Here is a 23,542-nt window from a genome sequence, read left to right on the forward strand (position 1 = left end):
ACTTCCTAGGATTTTCTAAGTCGGTACATAGAATTTTGCTTTCGAATTCACTGAACGCTTCACGCTTAGCCCTTTCTGTACTTTCCCAAGGCCATCTAACCTAAAAAACCGCCCAGCCCATGCCACACAAACCCTGCTACCCGTGTAGCCGCTTGTTGCATGTAGTGGACTCCTGACCTATCCAGCGGAACCCGAAACCCCACCACCCTATGGCGCAAGTCAAGGAATCTTCAGCCCACACGGTCGCAGAACCGTCTCAGCCTCTGATTCAGACCCTCCACTCGGCTCTGTACCAAAGGTCTGCAGTCAGTCCTGTCGACGATGCTGCAGATGGTGAGCTCTGCTTTCATCCCACTAGCGAGATTGGCAGTCTTCACCAAATCAGATAGCCATCGGAAGCCAGAGAGGATTTCCTCCGATCCATAGCGACACACATCATTGGTGCTGACATCAGCGACCACCTGCAGATGGGTGCACCCTGTACCCTTCATGGCATCCGGAAGGACCCTTTCCACATCTGGAATGAGCTCCCAACTACCAGTAAGCCCACCCTCTTCGACCGCCCGGATCTTGCAGACTGAGGGGCAACCTCTGGAACAGGACAAGCAGCCATGTCAAGCTGATGATCGGTGTCAGCCTGAGACAGAGCCTGAAATCGGTTCATCAGACAAACTGGAGAGGCCTTCCGTTCAGCCCTCTGGAATATCTTTCGCCCCCTGCCACACCTCGAGATGACCTCCCACTCTACCACAGGTGAGGGATCAGCCTCAATGCGGGCAGTATCCCGGGCAACCACAGTCGTAGTCCGATCGGGGGATGAGTGGGACGAGCTGGCTGTCCCCGACAAACCTCCATCCGGACCCCCACAGTGATGCCCATTGGCAACAGCCTCAAGCTGTGTGACCGAAGCCAACGCTGCCTGAAGCTGGAAGTGAAGGGATGCCAACTCAGCCTGCATCCGAACACAGCAGTTGCAGTCCCTATCCATGCTAAAAACTGTTGTGCAAAGAACGTCTGAACTAATCTACAGAGAGCACAAACAAATCGACACAAAATTTAAACGGTTATTAAAAATACAAGATTGCCTAGTAAATGCAGTAATGCTGCTACTTGCGCACTGCTGACGCACTGCTCAGCGGCGGAAGGAGACTATGCTATTTTACACTATTCAGGTACTAAAACGCGATGCTACAACTCTCAAATACTATAATACGCCCAAAATTTATGAATTAAACAATGCAAGTACCAAAAACACGCAAAGAAATTAAGAATTAAACTATGTAACAAATGAGTGAGCTAGGAGTATACGACTTGCTGCTGCAGCTGCTTATCCAACGGTGGCAGGGATCACACTGACTGTGATCAACTGACACTGGCCGTTCAAAACAAAAACAGAAGACAGACACCCATTATGAAATTACATGAAATATTATGTAATTAGGAAGAAAATAATTTCAAGTATTACATTGTATGTGTTATACTTACATAAGTACAGTTAGTAGAAACACAACAAAATTGTTATTAAAAGGAGTAGAACAATATTGAGTGGCATTTTTTATTTGTTAAGTTTCAGTATATGAGGAAAGGAGCCCATGAAAGTTATCAGACAGGTTGGGTCAAGTTAATGAGACAGCTGCTGCAGCACACAGGATATACCAACTTTACAACAGAAACAGACATAAAAGAGAAAAATTTTAGGGCAAATAATTTTAGGGAAAATACAAGACTGAAATGTGTAAAACAGTTTATGAAAAATGTTTTGTGCAATATATACAAAAGACTGGAAGCTGTAAGGGACACCCTCAGATCATTCAAAAATGTCTGATGAGTAATCTCTTTAAAAATTAGAATATTGCTGGCATACATTAGAAAATACATATAAAAAGCATTGCTATATATGTTCAATTAATCATGTTTTCCTGAAGAGGTCATATCTGACCTCATGCACATTGACATTCATTCCTTCCATCAACCAAAATATTTTCATGTGTTGCCTTGCTATTGGTTTGGACGAATTAAATTGGTGAAGTATGTGTGCAACCTTCCCACTTCTTTTACACGAGTCGACTTACTCGTGAATGTGCAGCCGATCTTCTTCGCTGATGAGATGGCTACTGTAATCTCTAAAAACTTCTCCAAAGGATGATGCTAGTTAAAGGAACATATAAGACTCTCTCTCTCTCTCTCTCTCTCTCTCTCTCTCTCTCTCTCTCTCTCTACTCGTGAAATAAATAGGTACTAGAAGAAATAATTTTAGTTCACTCTCGGTATATTTCAACTTCCATAAAGAACAACTTGTCATTTCTCACATATATATTTGACTTCTTGTAAGTTGCTCATGTCAACTCCCATTAGACACCATTAAGTTACATTTACAGAGGGGTTGGCTTAACGATCACGTCTCTATTACCCAGTAATCAGAAACATGTCTTGCCTCTAGAAAGTCCAAGTTAAGAGTCTCTACTATTCTTTTGTCACTAACAATAGTCACCATTAGAAAACAGCACAGAGTAACAAAGAAGTTCCTTGGTTCTTCAGTGTGCTTTCACTACGACTTCCATGGATTGACCGACAAGTACTTGTCAGTGCCATTCGACCACCATGTGTACAGTCTTCTCACGACAAACTTCAGACCTGCACACAGAGGCAGGTGACGTGCAGTAGATAGGGTTCCTTTTTCCCACTCACATCTAAAATATTGTGTGTTTGGGATGGTGGAAGGCTGTGTGGTTCTAGAATGTACACAGAAATTCTCGAATCACTACATATCCCCCTCCCCTTCAGATCGAACATGCGATATTTTATACATAATTATTATGTACATTAATATCACTTATAATAACAATTCACATTTTAACAGTATACATTTCTTTTCTTTCAATAACTGTGAATAACCTTTTGCTTACTATTTAGCTATTCTTTTCTCATTTTAGTTTGATAATAAAATGTGAGCATTTCACTCAAGATTTTAGTCAACTCTTTTAATATATATGAATCGTGCGGGCTATATTGTCCTTTTCTTTTTTTTCTGCTATCTTTCCAATCATAAACTCCAGGTTTTCATGACACATGAGTAATCTACTTTCTGTTCTCACCTTTTGTACTAGCTTTCCTAAGTACATACTCATTTATTATCTGTTGTAGTTTGGAGGAACTCTGGGCAACATGAAAGTGTTCTTTTTGACACTCATAAACTTACATAAAACGTAATAATGCTTGTTGTGCTCGTATAATTCATACTTTCCAGAATAATTCCTATAAAATGTGTGACTTCTGTCATGATATTGTCCCCGTTTGCTAGGTTCAGTACCTCTACCTTGCCTGTGGGTTGACCATATGAGTGCACTTCCTCTTTCCATTCTGGTAGGTATGCCTCTTTATGAAACATTCCAATTTTTTTAGGCCACAGGTCGTTGTATCTCCATATAGGTATGCCTGCCCTATATACTTAGCAAATGCCGGGTACATCCCCCTTACCCCCTTATCCTTTCTGAGTAGGTCTCATGGTTCATTACCCCAGTATATGTTCCTATCTATACTATAATTAAGTATTTTTTAGTAAGGCTACAAATCTACTCTACACTTTGCATATACTTCTTAATACTTCATTTGATCCCTAGAGTCCTCCTCTACTTCTCAACTTCTATACTCTTAGTAGATACTATGTCTACATATAATTCAAGTCATATATATAGGTGATGTAGAACTGTCATAGTTTTCATATCCATGTATATATACACTCCTGGAAATTGAAATAAGAACACCGTGAATTCATTGTCCCAGGAAGGGGAAACTTTATTGACACATTCCTGGGGTCAGATACATCACATGATCACACTGACAGAACCACAGGCACATAGACACAGGCAACAGAGCATGCACAATGTCGGCACTAGTACAGCGTATATCCACCTTTCGCAGCAATGCAGGCTGCTATCCTCCCATGGAGACGATCGTCGAGATACTGGATGTAGTCCTGTGGAACGGCTTGCCATGCCATTTCCACCTGGCGCCTCAGTTGGACCAGCGTTCGTGCTGGACGTGCAGACCGCGTGAGACGACGCTTCATCCAGTCCCAAACATGCTTAATGGGGGACAGATCCGGAGATCTTGCTGGCCAGGGTAGTTGACTTACACCTTCTAGAGCACGTTGGGTGGCACGGGATACATGCGGACGTGCATTGTCCTGTTGGAACAGCAAGTTCCCTTGCCAATCTAGGAATGGTAGAACGATGGGTTCGATGACGGTTTGGATGTACCGTGCACTATTCAGTGTCCCCTCGACGATCACCAGTGGTGTACGGCCAGTGTAGGAGATCGCTCCCCACACCATGATGCCGGGTGTTGGCCCTGTGTGCCTCGGTCGTATGCAGTCCTGATTGTGGCGCTCACCTGCACGGTGCCAAACACGCATACGACCATCATTGGCACCAAGGCAGAAGCGACTCTCATCGCTGAAGACGACACGTCTCCATTCGTCCCTCCATTCACGCCTGTCGCGACACCACTGGAGGCGGGCTGCACGATGTTGGGGCGTGAGCGGAAGACGGCCTAACGGTGTGTGGGACCGTAGCCCAGCTTCATGGAGACGGTTGCGAATGGTCCTCGCCGATACCCCAGGAGCAACAGTGTCCCTAATTTGCTGGGAAGTGGCGGTGCGGTCCCCTACGGCACTGCGTAGGATCCTATGGTCTTGGCGTGCATCCGTGCGTCGCTGCGGTCCGGTCCCTGGTCGACGGGCACGTGCACCTTCCGCCGACCACTAGCGACAACATCGATGTACTGTGGAGACCTCACGCCCCACGTGTTGAGCAATTCGGCAGTACGTCCGCCAGGCCTCCCGCATGCCCACTATACGCCCTCGCTCAAAGTCCGTCAACTGCACATACGGTTCACGTCCACGCTGTCGCGGCATGCTACCAGTGTTAAAGACTGCGATGGAGCTCCGTATGCCATGGCAAACTGGCTGACACTGACGGCGGCGGTGCACAAATGCTGCGCAGCTAGCGCCATTCGACGGCCAACACCGCGGTTCCTGGTGTGTCCGCTGTGCCGTGCGTGTGATCATTGCTTTTACAGCCCTCTCGCAGTGTCCGGAGCAAGTATGGTGGGTCTGACACACCGGTGTCAATGTGTTCTTTTTTCCATTTCCAGGAGTGTATGTATGTGTATGATTCCCTGTGCACACTTATTCTTTCTGCTACAACACCTGACGGTTGTCACATCGCGACAGGTTTCTAGTCAATAATCTTGTTGTTTGTGTTTAAATGTAATTTTGTGTGTGTGATCTTGTAGTCTGATTCTTTGGCCTTCTTATCTGAAGATAAGGTTTAGGTCATTAGAAACCACAGTAACTAGGAAGGACTTCTGCGATAGAAGTATGTGCATATGGAAAGAGAGAAAAATACACTCCTGGAAATGGAAAAAAGAACACATTGACACCGGTTTGTCAGACCCACCATACTTGCTCCGGACACTGCGAGAGGGCTGTACAAGCAATGATCACACGCACGGCACAGTGGACACACCAGGAACCGCGGTGTTGGCCGTCGAATGGCGCTAGCTGCGCAGCATTTGTGCACCGCCGCCGTCAGTGTCAGCCAGTTTGCCATGGCATACGGAGCTCCATCGCAGTCTTTAACACTGGTAGCATGCCGCGACAGCGTGGACGTGAACCATATGTGCAGTTGACGGACTTTGAGCGAGGGCGTATAGTGGGCATGCGGGAGGCCGAGTGGACGTACCGCCGAATTGCTCAACACGTGGGGCCTGAGGTCTCCACAGTACATCGATGTTGTCGCCAGTGGTCGGCGGAAGGTGCACGTGCCCGTCGACCTGGGACCGGACCGCAGCGACGCACAGATGCACGCCAAAACCGTAGGATCCTACGCAGTGCCGTAGGGGACCGCACCACCACTTCCCAGCAAATTAGGGACACTGTTGCTCCTGGGGTATCGGCGAGGACCATTCGCAACCGTCTCCATGAAGCTGGGCTACGGTCCCACACACCGTTAGGCCGTCTTCCGCTCACGCCCCAACATCGTGCAGCCCGCCTCCAGTGGTGTCGCGACAGGCGTGAATGGAGGGACGAATGGAGACGTGTCGTCTTCAGCGATGAGAGTCGCTTCTGCCTTGGTGCCAATGATGGTCGTATGTGTGTTTGGCGCCGTGCAGGTGAGCGCCACAATCAGGACTGCATACGACCGAGGCACACAGGGCCAACACCCGGCATCATGGTGTGGGGAGCGATCTCCTACACTGGCCGTACACCACTGGTGATCGTCGAGGGGACACTGAATAGTGCACGGTACATCCAAATCGTCATCGAACCCATCGTTCTACCATTCCTAGACCGGCAAGGGAACTTGCTGTTCCAACAGGACAATGCACGTCCGCATGTAGCCCATGCCACCCAACGTGCTCTAGAAGGTGTAAGTCAACTACCCTGGCCAGCAAGATCTCCGGATCTGTCCCCCATTGAGCATGTTTGGGACTGGATGAAGCGTCGTCTCACGCGGTCTGCACGTCCAGCACGAACGCTGGTCCAACTGAGGCGCCAGGTGGAAATGGCATGGCAAGCCGTTCCACAGGACTACATCCAGCATCTCTACGATCGTCTCCATGGGAGAATAGCAGCCTGCATTGCTGCGAAAGGTGGATATACACTGTACTAGTGCCAACATTGTGCATGCTCTGTTGCCTGTGTCTATGTGCCTGTGGTTCTGTCAGTGTGATCATGTGATGTATCTGACCCCAGGAATGTGTCAATAAAGTTTCCCCTTCCTGGGACAATGAATTCACGGTGTTCTTATTTCAATTTCCAGGAGTGTAGATAGATCCTCTAATGAGAAGTAAGAAGGGAAATAAATAGAAATGGTTGCTAAGATCAAAGAAGAGAAACAAAGAGAGCCCCAAAGACAGGAAACCCTTCCCATCCCCCATCCCCAGGATCCCTATCTCGCAGGTACTTGAGTGAGACACCGGAGGAGGTTTGGTGTTAAATCATCTCCTACAGAACAGACATTCCCACCTTCACCCTTGAGGTCCCCAAAGGAAATCTTAGCAACCACATGGAAATGGCAAATAGTGAAGAATCAGGCACACTTGTTTGCGAGGATTGTTTCAAAGGTGTGGTGTGTGTTTTGTGTTAGTCATGATTTATGTGTTCTCATTAACCATGCTTCTATCCACAATACCCACCCCTTTCAAAACTGATACAAACCCTCGCATCTAGATCACATCTCATAAAAGGTATAAAATATTCTGTAGAAAGTAGAAAATCTATGTAGTGTATTATCACAGTTGTTTAATTAGTTAGCCAATATTATATTTTCTGCTAACTTAATATTTCCTTCAGTTCACTAAGAAAAATATGCATCTAGAAGTATAAATTGGAACTTTGGCCCAATTATATTATGTTCAGTATGAGAATAGTATTCTCATGAATTCAGAAATTATTTTGAAAGTTATGCGCCAGGACACAGTTTTCCATATTTACAAAGAAATATGTGACAAATAAAGGGATTACCAGGCAGCTTTCCAGAAAACCATTGTTGGAGTCATCACAATGACACCTTTTATCAGTAAGACATACAAAATTGATGACCTTGATTTCACCAAGTCCTCTACACTCAGGTTTGCAAAGAAACTGGTGAAGAGATTACATACAGAGACCATTTCAAGCAAAAACATGACCTAAATATATTTGGAGACTATGCCAGTCAGAACCGAGGGAGAGAAGAGCTGACCCGGTGAACTTAATATAACTTGTTCCCACAGCTATGCCAAAGGATGGGAACCAGAGACAGCATGTGTGCAAATTTCCACCTCGTGCTACAGCTGAGCAAAGTCGGGACCAAAGGGCCTGGGGACGGGTAGGTGTGAATGCACTGTGCAAACCTCTACCTCATGTATGCTCTTGCAGGGCACATAAATAGTAGTACCAGCAGCATGTATCCAGAAGCTTCTTTAGTTCCACAAGAGATTATATAGGGAGCCAGAGGTTGTTAGTTGTCTAACTGAATGGAACAAGGAAACCCCCACCAGGGACCATTGTGGATGACATAATCACAAATACTAGCAGGTACAATTTTTTTTTTCATAGTTTCTCTGAGTTTGGGGTGATAGAATAGTTTTAAGATTTGAAGGGAATTCAGTGCAGGAAAACTGTTATAGAAGAAATACCAAAAACAACTCAGGATTCGACGGTTGTCACTCTGCCCATTAACAGATTACTTTTATAGGAATTCAGTGCAGAAAAACTATTATGGAGGAAACACCAAAAGAACTCGGGGTCCGACGGTCGTCACTCCGCCCGTTAACTTAGAACGTTAACGTGCCTGGGGGATATGTACAACTTTACATCTTTTACATTGTACTTCCCCTTCACTGTTCCAGTTGTAGGGTCAACTAAAAATAATGTCTTAGGATGGATTATCGTTTGCACCGGGTATGGTCCTTCAGGTTTTTGGAAAAATTTGTGTGTCTCTTTCTTCAGGGCAGAGCTTTGAAGATGCCATTTTACTAGAACTAGGTCATCGACCTTGTACTGAGGTTCAACAGCTTTTTCATTATGTTTACTTACTGTTAGTTCTGCTTTTTCAATTAAATTCTTAGATACTATTTCCTGATTCAGTCCGGAATCGACAGTAGGTTGTTCAGGCCAATTAAAACATTTAATCAGCAGTTCTCATACAAAGGGTTTGCCTGTTACTTCTAAAGGTGTCATTCCAGTTGATAAATGTGGTAATTCATTTAGAATAAATTCAAAGCCTTTAATTTTCTTTGCCCATAAAGTATATTTTTCATGGCAGTAGGTACCACATAGTTTTCCAATTTCTTTCATTACTCGTTCACACGGATTTGAGGATGGGTTATAGTTGAATATTAACACTTGACAAATACCTTCCCATGCTAGAAATTCTTTAAATTCGTTACTCACAAATTGTGGGCCATTATTCGTAGAAACCATTTTGGTTTATCTACTTCCAGAAAGTATTGTTATAAACAGTGTATAACTGTCTGTGTATTGGCTCTTTTGATTTGATATAGTTTAACATATTTTGACCAACACTCTATGATGACTAAAATGTATGTCACTCCTCCCTTTCCTTTTGGAACTGGTCCAAAAAAATCTGCTGCTGTGAGATCATGTAATGACTTAGGAATAATCGGATACATTTTGTATTTCACAGGAGTATTATTCTCTTTCACCTTCTGACAGATTTCACAAGTTTTAATCAAAGATGCTATCTTATACCCTAACTTCTTAAAATAATAGAACCTATTAATATGGGCTATACACTTTTTTATTCCGAAGTGTCCATATCTTGTATGAACATACCACACAAGTGCATCTTCCACTACCTTCAGAATGCATAAGCGCCAACATTGCGGTGTCACGCTGTCTCTCCAAAACAAATTATCACCTATAATTTTCCATTTTTCGTCTTGATTAGGAGTTAAGGAATTTGGGATACACACAGAAAACATTTCTGTAAAATAGGGCTCATGATGAATATTTTATGTTATTATTTGAGCCATCTCTTGTACCCTGATGTTCGGATATTCTACTGAGATCAAATTGAGTGCAAAAATAATGCTGGGTCCTTCTGTACATTTTAATTCTTTCATTCCTATGGGTAACCTAGACAAAGCATCCCATACAATATTCTTGGAACCTTTTACATATTATATTCCTGTAGGAATATCATATTCCTGTAGGAAAAGCATCCATCACATCAATCTACTGTGCAACAATGAAGTACTTATTAGAAAGGATAGAGCATGATGATCTGTATAAACATGGATTTCTGACCCCTATACTGGTGTCTGAAATTTTTGGATACCCATACAATTGCCAACAGTTCTTTTACAGTAGCCATGTAATTTAATTCTTACTTATTTAGACTACAGCTGGTAAAAGCTATGGTTTGGTGTTCTACGTTATTTAGATCCCACTCTCCGTGGGAAAGTTCTGCAGCAATACTGTAATATGATGCATCTGTTGAAATTTTAAATGGTTTGCCCATAATAGGATGATGTAATATGGATGATTGAACAAGTGCACTTTTGACATTTTCAAATGCATCATTTGCCTCTTGATCCCAAATCCACAGTACTCCCTTCCTTAATAAACATAAAATTCTTGGGTCATTCAGTTATTGACCTTGTATGTACTGTCAATAGTATCCGGCCATTCCTATAAATCCCTTCACCTGTCATACATTTCTAGGGTGTGGAAATTCTTTAATAGCTTGGATTCACTCAGGGTCTGGTCTAATTCCCTGCACCCCTACAATATAACCTAAAAACTTAAGCTCTTGGCGTGCTAAATACGATTTTGATAGATTCACTGTAATACCTTTCTCTTTAATTTTTTTCAGAGTTCTGCATACGGGGAGACAATGTTCTTCCCAAGTAGCTGATATTATTAGGATATCGTCTACATATATTATCAAATCCCTTAATAAATCTCTCCCTAATGCCTCATCCAGTGCATGTATAAATATGGATACATAAATGTTAAGTCTGAATGGCAGTACATTAAAATGATATAATTTACCATCAAAGAGAAACGCTGTATACTTTTTGGATTCTGGGTGTAATTTTATTTGCCAATATCCTGCAGTCAGGTCCATCATGCTAAAAAACCTTGCTTTTTCAAATTTAGATGACAATTCATCAATATTAATTGGTCTGTCTCTTTCTGTCTCTATATGCTTATTCAATGTACGAGTGTGCAACACTAATCATACCCCACCTGTAGCTTTTTTCACCATGAACCAAAGGGTTATTCATGATGCTGGAACTACATTCTATTATACTGTTATCAATGATTTTGTTAATTTCCTCCGTAACTGCTTCTTTCAAACTTACAGGTATTGGATATGGCTTACAGAAGAATGGAGTGTCATCTTTCATTTTGAATTTACATATATAGTCATTGATGTTACCAGGACAATCAGAGAATGCTACTTCATACTCCATTAAAATTATATGTAAATCTCACTTTTGTTGATTGGTTAATATTAGAGATTCGTTAACTTTGTCCTGTATGTCAATTCGAGGTGTTACTTGATCTTCGTTATCCATCTTTGGTGACAGTTGTGCTGTAGCTGTTAATTGCAGACATTGACACTCAGTTGTTTGTTTTCCCATATAGCTACCTGTTACAAATGGTGTCCAATATCTACTGTCCCCTTTACCAAAACATAGAAGATTTTTGTCAGAGTTCAAGACAACTTTAAACTCTAATAGCCAATATAAAAGAAACAATACATCTCTATTGATATTCTCTACTATTAACAGTGTTTGATGAAATAATATATTTCCAATGCCGCAGTTCACTTGAGTCTCATACTTTACAATCTTACTTTTTGTTCCTGTTATTCCAAGTATGTAAACTCCGGTCACTGTAATAATGGTAAGTGTTGTTTAGTCTGTAGTGAAGTAAAGAATGTGTTGGAGACCTCACTCCCTGAATGTATAGGTATGTTAACCTTAGAATTCTCCATGGTCCCTGCTATTATAGGTTGTGGATTATTGGTAGTCAAGCTTGGTTCTTCCAGTAGCAACCATTCCTTTGTACGTAAAGTTAACATACTTGTATGGACTAAAGCCTCCTAGTGTATTTCCATGACCTAGGCCCTGGCCCTGGACCCAGACCGCACTACATTTTCCTCATTATTAGTATTCAAAGGTAGTTACCATATCAAGATACTATGTTACCACTTTGTGTTCTGTTATTACTTGGTACAAATTCCTGTGAAGTTTTTGGACCTAAATTCGAAGGTGGATGCTTCTTCTGATAATTGCCATTATCACTTTTTATGTTGCACTGATGTACTCTAGTAGGTTAGCCTCATGCTTGTTTTTTATTTAGTTATTACCACTGTAACTTTTGTAGCTCAGACTATCACTTTGGTGTAAGTTTTCATTGCAGTCCTTATTTAATGCATCAAGTGCATCCACAAAGGACAACAATTCTTCTACTGTTTTCCAATCACTACATAATATATCTTTCCTTGCATAAATGGATAATATCTTATTAAAATTCTCACTAACCCTTCTTCTTCCATTGGCTTATTTAAGTACTTCACCCATGTTAGATGCCAGTCTAAATACTTTTTCATAGCACCTCATGTATTATTTTAATATTTTGGGTCCCACAAATCTGATATTAATTTCTCTTGTGTGCTAGCAGACCATTATTTCTCTTTAAATTTCTTCTGGAAGTCTCCCCAAGGAGAAAACTTCTCAATATTTACAGAACCCCATTCTGAGGCTTCCCCTACGATGTACCCCACAGAATATTCAATATTTTTATAATCCTCCCAGTTCTTTGGCAAAGCCTGGTTGAATCTTTTCAAAAAATGAGTCAGATGTACATCTCCATCTGGTGTAAACTCAGGGAATTGCCTAGATAATCCTGAATCGGCCCCCCATTGTAAATCAGTCACCATTTCACTAGTCAATACCATGTTAGGAGAAGTCACCCTCTTGTCTACTTTGTCCCGGATAAGTTTAAATTCTTTCCACAAATCATCTATATCTTTTTGGGTATCTGAAAGTTCAGAAGAAACAATAGGTGATACATTCCCAGACGTTACTCTCGTGGCAACTTTTCGTTTTTTCATTTCCTCTACCTTTTCCTCCAAATTACTTACATTTATGATGTCTGAGTGGACTAGTTTCTCTTTGAAGTTTCTTTCTACATTATCTACTCATGTATTAACACCTGCAATTTGTGACTGGATTATTGGCATTAACTTATCTTGCTTTGCAACACTCTCTTTCAAAGTATGCAATCCCTGCTTTACAGCATCAAACTTAACATTTCAAACATTTTCAAATTATCCTAACTTTTCATTGATTTCGCTTTCTACTGTATTACATTTTTCCTCAATATCAAATTCTAACTTTTTTGTCAAATCCTGAAAATTATCATTCTGTTTTTGCTTGAATTCAGTAAACATTTAATTTATATGAATGTTCAAAGAATTAGGTAGTTCATCCTTTCAATGTAATTTTAAATTTTCAACTTTACTATTCAGGGTATAAAATTCAGTCTTTAAAGCATCCATGCCTTCGCATAGATTACTAAATTCTCTACTCTATGCATCAACCTTGGCATTTAATAAACCTATATTTGTTGCTTGACTATTCAAGGTTTCACTTTGGTTATTGAGAACTTTAGTCATAACATTTGAAGTTGTACTCTGATCATCTAATTTATCATTTAATTGAGTATTTATTGAGTCTAATTTAAGACTTTGATCTTGTATCAATAAATCATTGAGCCTAAATGGTATACTCTGAGCTTTAATCAGATTTAGTAACTCAGATCAGTCAGGCCCTTCTTTGGTAATTTTCATAGCCATGGCTGGTTCTGAAGTTTCTCCAACTTGCTGAATGTTATCCATGATTTTACAAGCTTTAGACCTTCTGAGCATTTAAAAATTAACTATAAGTATAATAACTACACTAATAAAGTTCACTCAGTAGTTTGTGTCACTACTTACTAAGGTACTAAAGTTTTGTTTTGCACTCACCCGGCGTAGACTTCTTGCAGCGTAGGTGAGTGAAGGTGACGGTAGGTCAGTACCAGTGAACAGCAGCTGGTGCCGGCAATGTTTGATGTAGGCTGGTTTCCATTTCTGCGTCCTTACAATGCGTGTGAGAGCTGTATGCTCCCTACACCAGATCTTCTTAGTCGTATCGTTCTAGACGTATCTCTTCTCAGTGTAATACATCGAGATCTTCTCTCCAGTTTTTCAAGTTGTGACGTTCTCTCGTCTTCTCCCTTATTTGCATTTACAAATTTTCTCCTTTGTATACTCCAGTTTCTCTTATTGGTTCTCTTGTCTTGTTATGCTTGGTTGCTGTGGCAACACTTGATATCTTTTTCTCTCATTTTCATCTCAAAATTCATTTTTTTCCTTCAGTCCTTACACACTGGTCGCCATGTTCTAATGGTTTGGGCGACTTAAAGTGGTGAAGTATGTGTACAACTTTCTCACTTCTTTTACACGCGTCAACTTACTCGTGAATGCGCAGTCGATCTTCCTCTCTGGTTAGACTGCTACTGGAATCTCTAAAAACTTCTTCTCCAAAGAATGATGCTAGTTAAAGAAACATATAAGACTCTCTCTTTCTCTCTACTCGTGAAATAAGTAGGTACTTGAAGAAATACTTTTAGTTCACTCTCAGTATATTTCAACTTCCATAAAGAACAGCTTGTCATTTCTCACATAAATATTTGACTTCTTGTAAGTCTCCCCTTAGACACCATTAAGTAACAATTACAACGGGGTAACATGTCTTGCCTCTAGCAAGTCCAAGTTAAGAGTCTCTAAAAATCTTCTCAACTCAACTGTTCTTTTGTCACTAACAATAGTCACCATTACAAAGCAGTACAGAATAACACAGAAGTTCCTTGGTTCTTCATTGTGCTTTCTACAACTTCCATTGATCGACCGACAAGTACTTGTTGGTGCCGTTCGACCGCTGTGTACAGTCTTCTCACAACTAACTTCAGACCTGCTCACACAGACAGGTGACGCGCAGTAGGAAGGGTTCCTTTCTCCCACTCACATCTAAAATATTGTGTGTTTGAGATGGTGGAAGGCCGAGTGGTTCTAGAATTTACGCAGAAATACTCAAATCACTACATCTTATGTGGGACTATGCAGGAACTCATCAGTCCTAGCCTTCCTGTGCAGTACAAGACCACATTGTAGTAAATTACTTGTTGATTGCCATTGTGTTCACTGATTTTGAGGAAACATGTCACATTGCATGCCCAAGTTTAAGATAAAAAAATAGCAGGATGGGAGGTTCATCCTGGGAATTATCCCCTACACTGTGACTCAACCATTTCTCAACAAAATCCTTTCTTGCAGGATGGCTAGTGGCACATGGCATACAGGAGAAGTTCTGTGAACTTAGAAAGAAGTAGAGAAGTATTAGCAGACGTAAAGCTGTTGGGAGCAAGTTGTGAGTCATACCTAGATAGTTCATTTGATAGGACGATTGCCCACAAAAGGAAAAGTTCTGGTTTGAGTCCTGGTCTGGTATGCTGTTTTAATGTGCCAGCAAGTTTAAAAATAGTGCACAATGTGGTGCGGAGTGAAAGATTCTTTCTGGAATTTTTATAACCTTTATCTACATCTAATGCAGACAAATATCTGTACTGTTGGTCCAATAAAGAGCATTTTCTTTTGTTTGTATATACTTAAAATATTTGTAAATAAAAATACTGATTTGAAAATACGCTGTTTCGAAACAAGATGATAATGGTGAAAAAATCTGTCATCGCTGAACGCACCCAAAGAAACATTCCTAATGCAATAATATCAGACAAGTGTTTTTTCCTGATAAAATAGGAAATTAATGCTCTTATGGAAACACTAACTAATTTTGCTGTCAACACGTCAAGAGCAAACTCTTGATAAGTTGAGTGTATTACAGAAACCTGTGGAATCTTTCATTTTTCAAATAGTGATTGCTCTAAAGTAAGATGGAACTAATATCTAACACAAAATAAACTCCCTGTCTTTTCCAGGTGGACAGCAATTAGCCTAAAAAACTGTGATCTGTTGTAACAGATGTAATAAATAGTGCATGTACTACAGGGTTGGAGACACCAGATCTGTTACGACGACCATCAGGTGGGCAGCCATTGCCAGGAGGCTGCACATTGCCTGGAGTGTCATGGCCAGATCCAGGGTTTAAACCATGGCCGGTGCATGTCATAGGGCCTTGGATAACAAGTCAACCACCTGACCGCTGCATGCTGCGAGCCAGGGCTGCTCTTGCACATGCCCAGGTAAGCTAATCTACTCTCTTTATATAAAATTTTGAAATTTGTGTTTCTAAAATGTTAATATCTAATAATCAGATGAATGAGTGCTTGTCATATTTGTAATACATACACACAGATAATCATAAAACATTATTTCCACTTGTCCTGTGTTTTTATGAACATATTATCTAGTGTAGACTTATGGAAGAGTCTAAGAGGCTGTATCACTGCTCAGGAATATTATGCAGGGTGGTCCATTGATCGTGACCGGGTCAAATATCTCACGAAATAAGCAACAAACAAAAAAACTACAAAGATCAAAACTTATCTAGCTTGAAGGGGGAAACCAGATGGCGCTATGGTTGCCCCGCTAGATGGCGCTGCCATAGGTCAAATGGATATCAACTGGGTTTTTTTAAATAAGAACCCCCATTTTTTATTACATATTCGTGTAGTATGTAAAGAAATATGAATGTTTTAGTTGGACCACTGTTTTCGCTTTGTGATAGATGGTGCTGTAATAGTCACAAACATATGGCTCACAATTTTAGATGAACAGTTGGTAACAGGTAGGTTTTTTAAATTAAAATACAGAACGTAGGTACATTTGAACATTTTATTTCGGTTGTCCCATTGTGATACATGTACCTTTGTGAACTTATCATTTGTAAGAACGCATGCTGTTACAGCGTGATTACCTGTAAATACCACATTAATGCAATAAATGCTCAAAATGATGTCCGTCAACCTCAATGCATTTGGCAATACGTGTAACGACATTCCTCTCAACAGCGAGTAGTTCGCCTTCCATAATGTTCGCACATGCACTGACAATGTGCTGATGCATGTTGTCAGGCATTGTCAGTGGATCATGATAGCAAATATCCTTCAACATTCCCCACAGAAAGAAATTCGGGGATGTCAGATCCGGTGAACGTGCAGGCCATGGTATGGTGCTTCGACAACCAATCCACCTGTCATGAAATATGCTATTCAATATCGATTCAACTGCACGTGAGCTATGTGCTGGACATCCATCATGTTGGAAGTACATTGCCATTCTGTCATGCAGTGAAACATCTTGTAGTAACATCTGTGGAACATTACGTAGGAAATCAGCATACATTGCACCATTTAGATTGCCATCGATAAAATGGGGGCCAATCATCCTTCCTCCCATAATGCCGCACCATACATTAACCCGACAAGGTCGCTGATGTTCCACTTATCACAGCCATTGTGGATTTTCCATTGCCCAATAGTGCATATTATGCCGGTTTATGTTACTGCTGTTGGTGAATGACGCTTTGTCACTAAATAGAACGCGTGCAAAAAGTCTGTCATCATCCTGTAATTTCTCTTGTGCCCAGTAGAAGAACTGTACATGACTTTCAGAGTTGTCACCATGCAATTCCTGGTGCATAGAAATATGGTACGGGTGCAATTGATGTTGGTGTAGCATTCTCAACACTGACGTTTTTGAGATTCCTGATTCTCGCGCAGTTTGTCTGCTGCTGATGTGCGGATTAGCCGCGACAGAAGCTAAAACACCTACTTGGGCATCATCATTTGTTGCAGGTCATGGTTGATGTTTCACATGTGGCTGAACACTTCCTGTTTCCTTAAATAACGTAACTATCCATCAAACGGTCCGTACACTTGGATGATGTCATCCAGGATACCGAGCAGCATATATAGCACACACCCATTGGGCATTTTGATCACAATAGCCATACATCAACACAATATCGACCTTTTCTGCAATTGGTAAATGGTCCATTTTAACAAGGATAATGTATCACAAAGCAAATACCGTCCACACTGGCGGAATGTTATGTGATACCACGTACTTATATGTTTGTGACTATTACAGCGCCAGCTGTCACAAAGCAAAAAAAGTAGTCCGACTAAAACATTCATATTTCTTTACATATGTAATAAAAATGGGGGTTCCTACTTAAAAAAACACAGTTGATATCCGTTTGATGTATGGCAGCGCCATCTAGTGGGCCAACCATAGCACCATGTGGTTTCCCCCTTCAAGCTAGACGAGTTTCATTCTTTGTAGTTTTTTTGTTTGACGCTTATTTCATGAGATATTTGGCCCAGTCATTATCAATGGACCACCCTGTATATGTAGTTTCTGTGAATGTCTTTTTCATTTTATAATATTAAAATATGAATATTTTTGTTTTTATGATAGTTTATGGTATTAATGTTATCCTATAATGAATGTGTTTTGAATCATATGAGAATAGTTTATTACCTTATAATTTCACTAAAAATACATGACTTTCCTATCACTGCATAATGAAATAAATACTCTTTTCAGAGATCAAAAATTTTGCAAATAGCTGATCTTCATCTACATGATCAGAAACTGACAACTAGAACTCAGAAATCCAGTTTTATCATAAAAATTTAAGTTGTTGTGTCTATCAGTGTAGCATAACGTAAAGGGAAACAATATTGCATTTGGTAGTGTTAATGGACTTTTAATTGGGAAACTCATGAAGCAAATGTAGATCTGTTAATAGTAATCTGTATTTTCAGTATTTTCCCTAAAACATTTAACATGGGTACAAAGATAGTTTCAAACAAAATACTGTCATCGCAGAATTTCTGAAATAACTAAATCTCTGCTCTCAGTCTACACAGGAGTATACATTATAATGAATCACCTGAGCATCCATCATAATGGATGGTTGAAATACAGCCTTATATGATTAGCAGTTATGAACAAAATAGCCTCTGGCTTTAGGATGGCTTTGTAACATTTTTAAAATTACAGCACATCAGTGCATATACAACATAACAGCATTTCTCATAAAGTACTGGGTGGTTCATAAAGAAAGAATGATTTTAATCATTTATTAGAAACTATAAAAGATAGAAAGGCATTGAGCATGTCTCTGGATAAAGGAAGGTTCAAGCTGCACTGCTGCTTGTGGCAACATGGTGACTACGCCACTAGAGAAATCATTTTGTGTGTTAGAATTTGCACGAAGTCAATCCAATATTCAAGTGCACTGTGCATTCCATCATCAATTCAGCAAGAAACCATCACTGCAAATGCATATTTATGATAGGCTACAAAATCCATGGATGTTAATTGTGTATGCAAAGTGAAGAACACTGGTCAGCCATGCTTGTCTAATGAAAATGTTGACCATATCTGAGATGCGTTCACATGGAGCCCTAGGAAGCACACTAGATGGGCAGCCAGGAATTTCAACTGCCTCAAACAACAGTCTTGATGTGTTCTGAAATGATGCCTACATATGAAGCCTTACAAGTTGCAGTTACTGCAGCAGTTACATACTGGCAACCATAACAGAAGGTATGAATTTTGCATTTCATTTCTCCAGGATATGGCAGAGTACACTTTTTCTGAATGACTTGTCTTTTCAGATGAATCAACATTCCATACATCACATAAAGTAGACTGCCATAATTTGGAGGTTATAAAATCATGGCATCATCATCAGACATGAAAGAGACTCTCCAAAACTGAATGTGTTTTGTGGTGCTTCTGTTCACAAAGTTTATGAACCTTGCAACTTTCTAGCAAACCTTTCTTTCCTGCAGAGGAAACTGTGACACAAATATCATAACTGGACATGCTGCAAAATTGGCTACATGCCAAACTTCATAAAGATACCAATGATTTCATTTTTATGCACCACTTTCACCTTGAGTTGTGGCATTATCATAATAAGACCATCCCACAATGTTTGATTGGAAGAGTTGGACAACAAGGTCTTGTTCATTGCTTTTGGCAGCCCAGGTCACCAGACCTCACACCTTGCGATTTTTTTTTCTGTGGGGGCACATAAGAGACATTATTTTTTTCCCACCTATTGCAGCTACTTTTCAAAAGCTGAGATATCAGATTGTTGATGCTGTCTATTCAATGAATGAGGACATGTTGATTCATGTTTAGATTGGAATGGATTTCCGTTGTGATGTTTCTCGAACAATGCATTATGCACAAATTGAGTGTGTAGTATAGTATCTGTGCGAACATAAAATTTAAACCTTCCTCTATCCAGTGATATGTGCAATGGGTTTCTGTCTTTCATAGTTTATCTTTAATCATCATCATCATCATCATCTCAGCCTTTTCCCCCATCATGTGGGGTCAGCGTTGCTTTGCTGGATCCTTCTCTTCCATAAATGTCTATCTAGTGCTTCTTCTCTGAGCCATCCTTTCTCCCATAGGTCCCCTGCTACCTTGTCCTTCCATCTCAGTTTTGGTCTTCCTCTTCTCCTTGGTCCTTCGATTTCTAGGTCTTCAATTCTTCTCCCCACCTAGTACTCTCCTCTTCTCTGCACATGTCCATACCATCTTAGCCTACTTTCTTGGATCTTCTTCCCTATGGACCCCACTTCCACTGTTCCCCTGATGTACCCATCCTTAGTCTATCCTTTAGTGTAACCCCACTCATCCACCTTAACATTCTCATTTCTGCCACTGCCATCTTTTTCTCTTGGGCTTTTGTAATTGGCCAAGTTTCTATGCTATACAGTATCACGGGCCTCAACACAGATTTGTAAAGCTTTCCTTTCATTCTGCAGCTAATAAACAACTGAAATCTGTTCTTTCTTTTTGAATCACACTCTATATGTTACAAGCTGTCATGCTTACTGGTTATAAGATTAGGTTAAGATTCTCATGCGTAAGTGAAAACGTACATGTAATTACGATTACTCAGAGCCCTGACCAAATATTAAGCCAATAACAAATTCTGTCTGGAATGTTACTGTCATTACATATTGTTGGTAACTGATTTATAGGTGAATTAAAACCAGTTATAGTGGGTGCATGGAAATATCCTCTACAATCAATAAAATTTTATAGCATTTCTATACTGAGCCAAATGAATATTAATATGAAAACGCTCTGAGATATAATGAAAAACTATCTTATGCCCTATGAGGTTCATATCCAAAGCATGAAATTAGATGAATGTTCATCTGTACAAATGACAACAAAATAAAATTTACTAAAAGCAAGAGAATTACCTTGTTTGACTCATTGTGTAATAGTGCATAGTCATAGAAGAAAATATTAATACAAAAGTAATTTCTGCCTAAGATGTTAACCATCATCAGGCAATTTTGGAAGCTAACTTTTCATTTAAAATTAAGGGACATTTACAGTGGTAACATCATTTCTAAAAACATAAACCATTTCTGTAATTTAAAACTATTATGATAAAACTGAGTGAATATTATTGCGGAAGGGCACTGAGACAGTCATATACTATTCTGTGCCCCCTCCCCCTTGGCTTTAGAGTCATATGCTAAAAAGTATATATTTGTGAGAACATCAATGGTAGAATGATAGATAATAGACTAATTCAAGTACAACAACCCACCATTTCTTGAAAAGTAAATGTCACAAGTTGTCAAGCCTACTGGTCATAACGTTAGGTTGAAGTTCTTGTGCTTAAGCCAGAATCTTCATTAAATTACAAGTGCTCCTAGCCAGGACCAAATGCTTAGTCAATACAGTCTTTGGAATGTTACCGCCATCACATATTGTTGATAACCAATTTACAGTTGAGCTATTATCATTTATAGTGGAAGTATGTAACCAGGTTGTTGGGCTGTCTGACTGTTGAAGTTGCACAAGTCGAAGGCTAGCCTGGCTGGTGTACAAAATAGTATAAAATCTCATACAGAGATGAACAATTCTTTTATTGCTCCACAGGAAGAAAACTTTTTATGAGGTAACAGCTTCAGAGAAGTTTTATAAAAGGAGACTCCTCGAGAAAATATAAAACACTCTGTTTATCTCATTACCAAAAAACTACCATAAAATACTCTCCAAAAACAATAGTGAACCCTTCTAAGAACAACCACATTCCTAAAGAATAAAACAGCACCTCTGGTGGCTGGAGCAAGAAATGTTTTGTCAGCTGTGATGTAAATAAACAGCAACACATGCAACACAATACACAATACGACACATCACTGTACAGGGAGGTCGCCAAATCAGATCCCTTGAGGGAAGCAGAGTGCTTCCAGGAAGTGTTTACTGGAAAATGCATGTACAATGTTGTACATTTTGGAAGAGGGTCTGTGGTGGGTGCTGTAGATGCTGATGCTGGTGGCCGTGCTAGTGTTAACAAATGAGGTTGTAGCCGTGGCACATCAGTCAGTTGTACTTTGTGGAAAACATAAGCAGGATTGACACAGTTGTTAGGGGACTTGCCATTTACTAATATGTCCAAAGTGCTTGCTCCTCAGTTAAGACTCTGCGTGGACCTGTGTATGATGATTGAAGTGAATATTTGATGCCATCTGTACGAAGCATGATGTGTGTACATATTTCCAGGTCATGCTGTACATAGTTGGGAGATGTGCCGTCCCTCAATTGACAAACAAAATTGCAATAACTGTGGTCAATAAGCTGTAAGAACAGCGCATCTATAAGCTCCCTGAGTAAAACCAATGATAGAGCTGTGGTCCAGTTTGTTTCATGACACATGAGTGCTGCCTCTAGAGAATGGTGCCAGCATTCTATTGTAATGTTACTTACTGGATGGCAGCTTGTGGTCTTGTGGTGATTAGTGCTGCGGAATTTGTTGAGCTGAGCAAACGGGTCTGATTCAAATTGGCAGCTGTGATCTGTTATGATGTGTAGTGGGAAGTGAATTGAGAAATCCAGCTTGGAAAGAAAGTGTAGGCTATGGTTACTCTGGAGATGTTATCAACTGACACAGCTTCTGGCCAGTGAGTAATATGATTAGTCATAGTAAGAATTTAATGTGGTCTATTTGATGGAGGTAATGTGCCTAAAACATTGATATGCACATGTGCAAATCATGTAGTTGTGTCAGGAAAGTCCCCCACTGGTGCATGCATGTGGTGGAAATGTACACGTCCATTCTTAGCAGTCTTCCAGGCTAAACAAATTGTTGTGAGACTAGGAGGAATGTTGGTCTGATCCAGGATGACACAGATTACGCAAGGCATCAAATTTGCATCTCCAGACTGTATGAGGCAAGAATGGATAAAGTTTTCTAGTTGAGACGTCACAGTACAGTTTGACATCTGCACCAGAAGCACAGTCTAATCACAATTCCAAGGTTGATGATGTATCTTTGCGGAGGTTCTGGAGTTTCTGGTCAGTCTCTTGTGCCTTAGCAAGTCAAGCAAAATCAGTAGTGCTTGAGATGTTGATGACTTGGGAAAGACTATCAGCTACTACATTGGTGATTCTCAAAATGTATCTGATATCCATGGTGAACCAATCAATCAATACCAGATGGTTATGCTGGTGAGGTGAGCAATTGTTACTGTTTGGCATAATGCATAAGTGAGTAGTTTGTGATCTGTGAAAATAGTAAAATCCCTAGCTTCCGGTTGTGGGTGAAAGTACTTGACAGCCTCATTGGTAGTGGGAAGTTCTCTATTGTATTTCCTCCACTTTTGCTGTGGTGGAAAGAGCTTGTGTGAGTAAAGGACCAGTGGCTGCCATCCACCATGGTGGGACTGCTGTAATGCTGCACAAGCAGGTATTTGGCTCACAACCACAACTAGTGCAAGGGGTCCATCCAGTTCAGAGTGAGCGAGAAGTGTTGCATCTGCTGTGCTCGTTTTGCTGCTTTGAAGGCAGAGCTCAAGGCGTCCATCCCCTGAATCACTGAGTTGCCCTCATAGTTCAGATCAGAGAGTGACAAGCTCAACAGTACTTGTAGCTTGGGCGAGTGTGGCAGATGTTGATGG

At 40.6% G+C, this 23,542-nt stretch overlaps 1 protein-coding gene across 1 annotated transcript in view; it reads left to right on the plus strand.

The window, feature by feature from the left end:
• LOC126456431 (guanylate cyclase 32E-like) overlaps window positions 1-15,838 on the plus strand; it is a 566,897-nt gene extending 551,059 nt beyond the window's left edge. The window contains exon 23 of the mRNA XM_050092180.1: window positions 15,636-15,838. Coding sequence (XP_049948137.1) covers window positions 15,636-15,838 — 203 coding nt within the window. The remainder of the gene's footprint in view (window positions 1-15,635) is intronic.
• Window positions 15,839-23,542: the final 7,704 nt, after the last annotated feature.

This window comes from Schistocerca serialis, chromosome 2, assembly GCF_023864345.2.
Source record: "Schistocerca serialis cubense isolate TAMUIC-IGC-003099 chromosome 2, iqSchSeri2.2, whole genome shotgun sequence".
In the NCBI taxonomy this organism is placed as follows: domain Eukaryota; kingdom Metazoa; phylum Arthropoda; class Insecta; order Orthoptera; family Acrididae; genus Schistocerca; species Schistocerca serialis.